Source organism: Dipodomys merriami, unplaced genomic scaffold (assembly GCF_024711535.1).
Source record: "Dipodomys merriami isolate MVZ:Mamm:240054 unplaced genomic scaffold, mDipMer1.0.p SCAF_74, whole genome shotgun sequence".
Lineage (NCBI taxonomy): Eukaryota > Metazoa > Chordata > Mammalia > Rodentia > Heteromyidae > Dipodomys > Dipodomys merriami.
Window position 1 is genome coordinate 1,213,936 of NW_027206335.1, and position 10,044 is coordinate 1,223,979.

Genomic DNA, 10,044 nt, shown 5'->3' on the forward strand with positions numbered 1-10,044 from the left:
GTGGTAGTTACTTGGAATATAATACTCTCATAGCTGTTTCTGCTCCAGCTTATTTTGAACAGATCTTAGCCATCTGAGTTGTCAGGACTGCAGGTGTGACCCACTAGCCACTAAGCTTAATAAACTTCATTTAGAAAACAAAAAGGAGAATTTACTTGAGGCAGAATAGGGTTGTCTACACATTTAGAAATTAAACCTTCATTGATATCTAGCTTCTGTTTCCAAATAGTGAGAAGTTACCAACCTTCCGGCACTCTTTGGCATTCTACATAATAATTTATGAGATTTTCACATACAAAAAAATCTAATATTAAATACTACTTTTTTCTTATTTGTTTGAATCTGAATTATGCATGGGTATAAAATGAAAAAACATAAATCTGTCAAAATATGTAAATCTGGATGCATACTTCAATATTTAACCAGTATATTATCCTAAAATATAAACACATGAACCAAAATGACACTTCTATCTTTTTTGGGCCAGTGAGGATTCTCACAGATTTTCCCACCCAGACTGACTTCTAACCAAGATCACCAAATCTCAGCCTCCAGTATAGCTAGGATTATAGGTATGAACCACTGCGCCTGACAAAAGAAAGTTCATAATGAATTTTAGAACACCTTTAAAATTTTGAAAAGTGGTAACATATAAATTAAATAGAAACTAGAAAATTTACATGTGAAAATATTGATAAAATCTAGGTCTGGGGCTTATATTCCACAATGCTATTTGTGTGTTTGTGTGTGTGTGTGTGTTCATATGCAAGTATGTAGATGATAACTGAATAGAAAGAAAAATAGATAATATACAATACATATTTACCTATTTCTACATAATTTTTCATATATATAAATTTACACATGTAAAAGGGTAAATTAATTCCAGTAATAAGTAATTTAAAAGAACATCTACATAGGTTAAGAATGCTTCACTCAAATTTCAGGTTAAATTTACCTCAATCTCAGTACTGCACCTGTGAATATAAACAAATACATAAATGAATTTTGGTCTACACAAAACTTTTCCAAGTTGGAATCATTCATAGCAAAGTAAAAAATACAATTTTTCTTTGAACTTTTCTGGTAGTAGAAATGACACGTCACCAGTCTCAAAAATATTTTCAAAATATGGTTGTCTCACAACCTTATCATATCAAATGCAATTTGGCTTTCTAGAACTTATTTTTTTAATTTAATTTAATTTTATTTGTGAACATACTGTACAGAGGGGCTACAATTACATGGGCAGGATAATGCGTACATTTCTTACCAAGCATTGCAGCCTCCTCCTTTGTTTACCCTTCACATCCCTTCCCAGCCTCCCCCCTCCACCCCAATCCCAATCCTTCACCTTCCCCATCCTCCCCCCCCCGCACCGACGTTGTAAAGCTCGTTTTGGACATGACAACTGGTTCTTATCATTGTTGCAACAGGTCCACCTGTATCCTTAAACAACTGGTTTTTCTCCATCTCGTCCACAAGTTATACTGACATCAAATATAGTGAAAGCAGGGGTTATACTGTGGGGGAGGGACATACAAAGCAACAAAGAGATAATCTTATAAATGCGTTAGAAACACATGCTTGAAAGAGAAAAACATTAAAATACATATATATGGGTTCATTTCCCTGACATCACATTATCTGACCTTTTCCACTTGACTCATATATATACTAGATATTGCAGATAAGGGAAACCATGGGACCTATGTTTCTTTGGGCCTGGCATACTTCACTTAATATAATTTTTTCCATTTCCTAACAAATGGGGCAATGTCGTTCTTTCTGATGGAGGCATAGAATTCCATTGTGTATATATACCACATTTTCTTCATCCATTCATCTACTGAGGGGAATCTGGATTGGTTCCATATCTTAGCTATGGTAAATAATGCTACAATAATCATTGTTGTGCTGGTAGCTTTACTGTGGTCTTGTTTGTAAACATTTGGGTAAATGCCCAAAAGCGGGATTGCTGGGTCATAGGGGAGTTCTATGTGAAGTCTTTTGAGGAACCTCCATGCAGCTTTCCAAAGTGGTTGAACAAGTTTAAATTCCCACCAACAATGAAGTAAGGTTCCTTTCTGTCCACATCCCCTCCAGCATCTGTTGTTAGAGTTCTTGATTCTTGTTGTTCTAACTGGGGTGAGGTGATATCTCAATGTTGTTTGGATTTACATTTCTTTTATGGCTAGGGATGTTGAACATTTCTTCATGTGTCTATTGGCCATCCTTCTTTCTTCTTCAAAGAAGTTTCTCTTTAAGTCTTTCACCCAATTATTTATTGGGCAGTTGTTTCTTTGAGGATTTGTTGTTGGGTGGTTTAATTTTTTGAGGTCCAAGTATATTTTAGATATGAGACCCTTGTCCGTTGTATGGCTAGTAAAGATCTTCTCCCAATCGGTGGGCTTTCTATTGATCTTGCCAGCTATGTCATTTGCCATGCAGAAGCTCTGCAACTTTATGCAATCCCATTTGTCCAACCTTTCTTTGATTTGTTGTGTTTCCGGGTCTCTATTCAAAAAATTTCGGCCTGAGCCAAGGAGACCTAGGGTTTCTCCTATTCCATCCTGTAATGTTTTCAGAGTGTCTGCTTTGAGTTCAAGGTCTTTGATCCATCTGGAGTTGATTCTGGTGCAGGGTGATATATAAGGATCTAGCTTTAGTTTTCTACAAGTAGTTAACCAGTTTTGCCAGCACCATTTACTGAAGAGGATGTCTTTGTTCCATTCTATTGTTTTAGCTCCCTTATCGAAGACTAGATGGCTATAGGTCTGTAAGTTCATTTCTGGATTTTCAATTCTATTCCATTGGTCCTGAGGTCTGTTCTTATGCCAATACCAAGCTGTTTTGATTACTATGGCTTTAAAGTAGAGTTCGAAATTTGGTATTGATATTCCTCCAGCAGTGTTCTTTCCATTGAGGAGCGTTTTTGCTATTCGGGTCTTTTATTGTTCCTTATGAATTTTTGGATTGCCTCTTCTATTTCCTTGAAAAATGAGTTTGGAATTTTGATAGGTATTGCGTTGAAATTGTAGATAGCCTTGGGAAATATTGCCATTTTCACGATGTTAATCTTGCCAATCCAGGAGCATGGGAGGTTTTGCCATTTTCTTGGTTCTGAGTTGATTTCCTTTTTCAAGATTTTAGAGTTTTCATCATAAAAGTCCTTCACTTCTTTAGTTAAGTTAATTCCTAGGTATTTTATTTTTTGTGGGGCTATTATAAATGGAGTTGCTTTCCTAATTTCAGCCACACTTTTCTCATTGTTGGCATACAGAAAAGCCATTGATTTGGGGGGGTTAATTTTGTAACCTGCTACTTTGCCAAAGTTTTGAATCAGCTTGACTAATTTGGGAGTGTAGTCTATGGGATTCTTTAAATACAAGATCATGTCATCTGCAAAGAGGGAGAGTTTTATTTCTTCTTTCCCTATTTGGATCCCCTTTATGTCTGCATCTTGTTTTATTGCTGTAGCTAGGCATTCTAATACTAGATTGAAGTGAAGTGGAGAGAGTGGGCATCCTTGTCTTGTTCCTGAATTAAGAGGAAATGGCTTTAGTTTTTCACCATTGAGTATAATGCTGGCTGTAGGTTTGTCATATACAGCCTTTATTGTATTGAGGACTGTTCCATGGATTCCTAATTTTTCCAAAACCTTCATCATGAAGGGGTGTTCGATCTTGTCGAATGCTTTTTCTGCATCTATTGAGATAACCATGTGGTTCTTATCCTTGCTCCTGTTTATGTGATGAATAGCATTAATTGATTTGTGTATATTGGACCAGCTTTGCATCCCTGAAATGAATCCTCTTTGATCGTGGTGTATGATTTTTTGGATGAATTGTTCAAGTCAATTGGCCAAAATTTTGTTGAGAAGTTTTGCATCAATATTCATCAAAGAAATGGGTCTATAGTTCTCATTCTTTGATGAGTCCCTGCCTGGTTTTGGGATGAGGGTTATGATGGCTTCATAGAATGTGTTCAGTAGTGAGCTTTCTCTTTCAATTTCATTGAAAAGTTGGAGGAGTATTGGTGTGAGCTCTGCTTTGAAGGCCTTGTAAAATTCCGCTGTAAAAACATCTGGTCCTGAACATTTCTTAGCTGGGAAGTCTCTTATTGCTTTTTCTATTTCAGTGCTAGATATGGGCCTGTTAAGATAGTATAACTCATCTTGTTTTAGTTTTGGCCTGTCAATATTTGCTAGGAAAAGGTAGATTTCTGTCAAGTTCTCAAACTTATTAGCATAAAGTTTTGAGAAGTATTCCCTTGTAATGTTCTGAATCTTGGTCGTTTCCGTGTTGATTTTTCCATTCTAATCTCTGTGTTCATTAAATTGGGTGTGTTCTTTTCTTTTTCTGATAAGATTTGCTAAGGGTCTGTCCATTTTGTTAAGTTTTTCGAAGAACCAACTCTTTGTTTTGTTGATCCTTTTTATAGTTTTTTTGGGTTCTAATTCATTTAATTCTGATTTATTTTTGATTATTTCTTTCTGTCTACTGGATTGGGGTTCATCTTGCTGCTCTTTTCCAAAGAGGTTTAGAAGTGTCATTATATTGTTGGTTTCCGATCTCTCCAATTTCTTGATGTAGGAGCTCAGAGCTATAAACTTGTCTCTGAGTACTGCCTTTGCTGTGTCCCAGAGGAGCTGGTAATTTGTATGTTCATTTTTGTTGAATAGCATGAACATTTGAATTTCCTTTCTAATCTCTTCCATGACCCACTCATGATTCAGCAGTGTGTTGTTCAGCCTCCATGTGATACCAGACTTTCTTTGGTGGCTTTTGGTGTTGAGTTCTAATTTTATTCCCTTGTCCTCAGAGAGAATTCAAGGTGTAACTTCAATGTTTCTGAACTTAGACAAGTTTGCTTTGTGGCCTAAAATGTGGTCTATTTTAGAAATTGTTGCATGTGCTGCTGAGAAAAACGTGTATTCTGATGCTGCTGGGTAAAATATTCGGTAGATTTCTGTTAAGACTAGTTGATCTATGCTGCTGTTTAGATCTGCGTTTTCTCTGTTGAGCTTTTGCCGATTTGATCTATCTAGTGGGGAGAGTGTGTGTTAAAATCCCCAAAAATTAATGTCTTTGGATCTATATGGGATTTGAGGGAAAGTAGTGTTTCTTTGATAAATTTGGGTGCTCCATTGTTTGGCGAATAGATATTTAGAATTGTAATATCCTCCTGAAGGAGAGATCCTTTAATTAGTATGCAGCGACCTTCTTTATCTCTTCCAACGAATTTTAATTTGAAGTCTATTTTATCTGATATTAGGATTGCAACTCCCGCCTGTTTATGAGGGCCGTTTGCTTGGTAGGTTTTGTTCCAGCCTTTAACCTTGAAAATGTGTTTGTTTTTATGGGCAAGATGTGACTCCTGCAGGCAGCAGATAGAAGGGTCTTGTTTTTTAATCCAACTAGACAGTCTATGTGGCTTAATTGGAGAGTTCAGTCCGTTAACGTTAAGAGATAAGACTGAGAGGTATTTGGGAGTTCTTGCCATGTTATCCACCTTCTTGGGGGCTGCAAAAACTGGGTTCTTCCTATGGTTCTTGGATTCTCAGTTTGGGTGCAGTTTCTTGGCCTTTATTGCGGTTTGTTGGTTTTCTATGTGTAGGACATCTTTAAGAATCTTTTGTATGGCTGGTTTGGTGGAGATGTATTGTTTCAATTTTTCTTTGCTATGGAAGGTTTTCATTTGACCTTCAGTTATGAAGGAGAGTTCAGCTGGGTACAGTATTCTTGGTTGATAGTTGTTTGTTATTAGGGTATGGCATACATCATTCCAGGCTCTTCTTGCTTTGATTGTCTCTGCTGAGAAATCTCAGGTGATTCTAATTGGTTTTCCTTTATAGGTCCTTAATCTTTGCTCCTTGTCAGCTTTAAGGATCTTTTCCTTGGTCTGAGTTGATCCTGTGTGGATTATAATGTGACGGTGGGATGTCCTATTCTGTTCTGGTTTATTTGGGGTTCTAAAAGCTTCTTGTATCTGAATAGGCCTATCTTTCTGTATTTTTGGGAAGTTCTCTGCTAGGATCCTGTTAAACATTAACTTCTGTTTCTAGGTGCTCCTCTACACCCATTATCCTTAGATTAGGCCTTCTGATGGTGTCTTCCAGGTGTTGGATAGACCTATCATATTTCTTGGACTTGTCTTGGATGTTTGTATGTTCTTTCTCTATAATATCTATGCTGTCTTCAATCCCTGAGATTTGATCTTCTGCATGGTCTAACCTGCTGTCAAGACTCTCTACATTGTTTTTTTATCTCTTTTCCTTCTCCTTGGTCAGCTTTGATGGCTTCAATTTCTTTGTTGAAACTTTGTTTTAGGTCTTGTATGAATTTCTTTACTTCCTTAATTTGGTGTTCAGTGTTTGTTTTCAAATCACTTAGTTGATTGGTTATGGTTTCTTTGGACTCCCATTCCTTCTGTTGGGTTCCATTCAGCATTCCCTTTGTGGTCTCCCTGACTGCCTTCAGCTCTATGTTAATGGATTCCATGAATGCCTTTAGTGATCTTTGTGTATTCTCTACCTGGTCTCTCTTTTCCTGTATTACTCTTTGATTAGCTTCCTCCCGTTTGTGGGATTCCTGTAGTTCTCTTTCCTCCCGTTCATGGGATTCCTGCAGTTCTCTTTGAGTGTTCTCAGCCTGCTCACACCATTCCTCCCTTTCTCTTTGAGTATTCTCAAGTTGTTCACACAAATCCTGTATCAGTTTTTGAGTGGCTTCCTCACGCTTATGATATTCCTGTATAAGCTTTTCAGATGCCTCCTCTCTCTCTTTTTCATGCTCATACAGCGTCCTTTGTAAGTTGTCAAACTTCTCATTTATCATGTTTGCCAGCAGTGTTTGCAGAGCTAATTGGGAAATCTCCTATGGATTATTCATTATCTGTTCTGACCCCTGATTATCAAGATTGGGAATTGAGATATCCGGATTTGCCATTTTTCTTGTGTTTTTCCGGCTTACTCTGCCCATTTGAGATGAAAATAGCACCAGTTTTGTGCTAGAACACTATCTTAAGGCAACCATCAATCAAAGTTTGCATTCGTACAGTCAATAGTCTACAGATACAATCTAGTTCAACAGATACATCTATTCAATATCTAACAGCTATATGTTAATGGGCTTCGAAACTCAGAGAAGAATTTGGAAAACCAGAAATTATTAGGGTGAGGGAGAGATGTGGGTAAAAAATAGGAATAGATTGGTGTGGGGAGGCACAGGGAGAGTTAACTATGTCCTAATCACAATGCAGGAAATAGGTTGTGTAGGATGCAATTAGAGAGAGAGAGAGATAGAAGAAAGGGAAAGGGAAATGAAATGAGACCAGAAAAAAATAGAAACGTAAAAATTAATATTATTATGATGATTAAAAGACCATCTATTTAGAGAGGAATGTGAGTATATAAAGAGAAGCTAAGGGACATAGAGGAGAATTGAAAAACTTTAAAAAAATGCTTAAAATATTATATAGGTATAAAGAGGTAGTACTGCTATTAAGGAATTTAATTCTCAGAGGTTTTTAATTGAGTAATAAATTTGTGGATTAATTGTGTACACAATGGGGGATAGGGTCTACTAGTTAACTAAGGGTTTATCTGAGGATGTGCAGGACAAGAGTTAACTCACATAAAGAAAATCAAAGGAGAGGAAAAGTTGAGAAGGATGAGAAAGGGAGAAAAAAGATCAGAAGTTCAGTATATCTAGACGAAAAACAAAAAGATAGTTAAGAAAAAAAAAGAGAAAGAAGACAAGAAAGGAAAACCCACATTCACGTATTCCTAAAATAAAAATTATAAGAGGAAAAAAAAGTTACTAGAAAACAATTATTTTTTCAAAAAAGGCAAAAATTAAAGATTAATAAAATTTTTAGTAAAGGAAAAAATTCTTTTTATATATATAAAGTACCAAAAAAAAAGAAAAAAAAAAGAAAAGAAAAGAAGAAGAAGAAAAAAAAAGTTCTTTGATTTTTTTTTGAATTTTTTTGGGAGGGGTGGGAAGAATATTGTATCTCCCTTTTGTCTGTAACCAGCCTCTTGTTGGAGTCTCTGGTCAGCTTGAGGTCCTGTGGCTTGATTGGTTTGTTCAGTCAGTTTGTTTGAACAGGCAGAAAAATGCTTTGATTTACCCAAGATTTTGAGATCCCCCTCCCAGATTAGTTTAATGGGAGGGTGATCTGCTTTGAGAATCACAAAAGAGGGGGATGCAGTGGTGAGGCTAGGTTCTGGGTAGAGTTGAGGCCTTTCAACAATCAGTAGCTTTTTCCTGGGGCTATTTTGTGAAAAATCTCATAGAGCCCAGCCTGGAGCCATTCTCAGGGTTTCTGTTTTTCAATTGATTTTGGTGGCTGCTAGAGGGAGGGGCAGCCTCTGGCTCTGGTTACCCAGTGAGGCAATGCACTCCAATGGCTGGCGCCTGAGCTGGGTGACCTTTCCCTGGATGGAGCTGAGTCTGGCAGGTCACTTCGCCGTTAAGTTCTTGTGATCTGCTAAATGACTCGTTTTATTCCAAGGCCTGAGTCAGAGCTGGAAGCTCCTCTGAGCTTTGTCGCTATCCAAGATGGAGATCACTGGTGCTGGGGGAGGGGGGGAGGCGTGGCCTTACCTCCTCTGCTCCCTGAGAAGGAGTGAGGACGTCGGGCTTGTACTCACGCCGAGTCTTGGATCCTGGGTCGTCTCTGGTCTGCAAACTGCAGGATGAAGATGTCCGCTCCTTGTCGGTTCTTGCTGGTGTTGAGTAGAATCTGCTCGCCTGCTGCGTCTGGCTCCTTCGTCCTGGACTCTCCGTGTGAGCACTCAGGTATGTTCCTGGCTGCAGTCTCCCCCGGGACCCTGCCGCCGCTGCCACGGCAGCTGCTGACAAGCACTCAGATGTGTTTTCTTTCCTTGGCTTTCCCTCTCTTATCTAACTCTCTGTCCTGTGATGGCACACTTGGTGTGATTCTCTGGCTTAGGACTGTTCACTGGAACTCTAAAACTGCTTTCTATGTGAGAGCTTGTTCAGATTCCAGCTTCTCCTCTGCCATCTCCCCGGAACCCCCTGTAGAATTTCTTTAAAAACACTCTGATTGCATTCATATGCTAATATGTATGATTGGCTAATATTCTCCAAGTATGGCTAAGATTTATTCCCTAATAATGGGAAACACTACCATTTGCAATAATTTTAGCACCTGTGAATGCTGTAAAAAGAAAATGAACTGGGAAAAATTTAAGACCCAGAGAGAGGATGGGAAATAAATGCTATGCAGAGCTGTCACTGTAGGGGTTCATCACCTGGGTGTAGGCATGGCTTAGCCCAATTTCCTACTGTGCTCAGGAGGTCACCCTGCAGTGGAACTCTATTCCTGCCTCCTCTTTCTCACTTCCATCCCAATTGGTGTGGGTGGGACTGATTGAAGCCATCTGAATATTATTCAAGCTTGCAGTGTCATTTCCCACCTCTGTCCAGTCAACTCAATATCTACTGTTCCATCTTTTTTATGGAGGAAAGGAGAAAATTAAACTTTGCATTAAATTTGTGATTACTTTTAAGTTTAGATATTGAGATTAATGCAGGAAATATTCTAAGGGATTTCTTGATACCTTAAACTTAGAAGCTGAGCTAGTTTAACAAGCACTTCTTTAATAGCCACTTTAATTTATTTGTGACCATTCTGAGCAAGATTGTTCCTATCTAGCTCTCTGTATGTGAAACATGAAAGAACCAAAGAAAAATAATTTATTCCCAGTAACTTTAGTGTGTAGATCTGCACAACAATGTTAAATGTCATATAGTTCTGTATGAATACTGATCATTATTAAAATAGAAATATGTTATAAATGATTTTCTACCATAAAATTCTTTATACATTCGAAGTTCCTAAGTTCCTAAGTCATATTAAGTCTAGCAGAGTCAAAACAAATGTAGAGAAATTCTCCAGCTAATATTCAGAAAATTATTATTTTATTCATGATACTATTTTCTTTCAAGCATATCGACTGGCTTACTTTCCAAGTCTTTCCATTTCTTACAAATGGGGCAATATCATTATTTC

At 37.7% G+C, this 10,044-nt stretch overlaps 1 protein-coding gene across 1 annotated transcript in view; it reads left to right on the plus strand.

Moving 5' to 3' along the window:
* LOC138818355 (E3 ubiquitin-protein ligase TRIM48-like) overlaps positions 1-8,867 on the plus strand; it is a 45,126-nt gene extending 36,259 nt beyond the window's left edge. The window contains exon 3 of the mRNA XM_070009353.1: positions 8,749-8,867. Within this exon, the coding sequence (XP_069865454.1) occupies positions 8,749-8,867 (119 nt within the window). The remainder of the gene's footprint in view (positions 1-8,748) is intronic.
* The last annotated feature ends 1,177 nt before the right edge of the window (positions 8,868-10,044 follow it).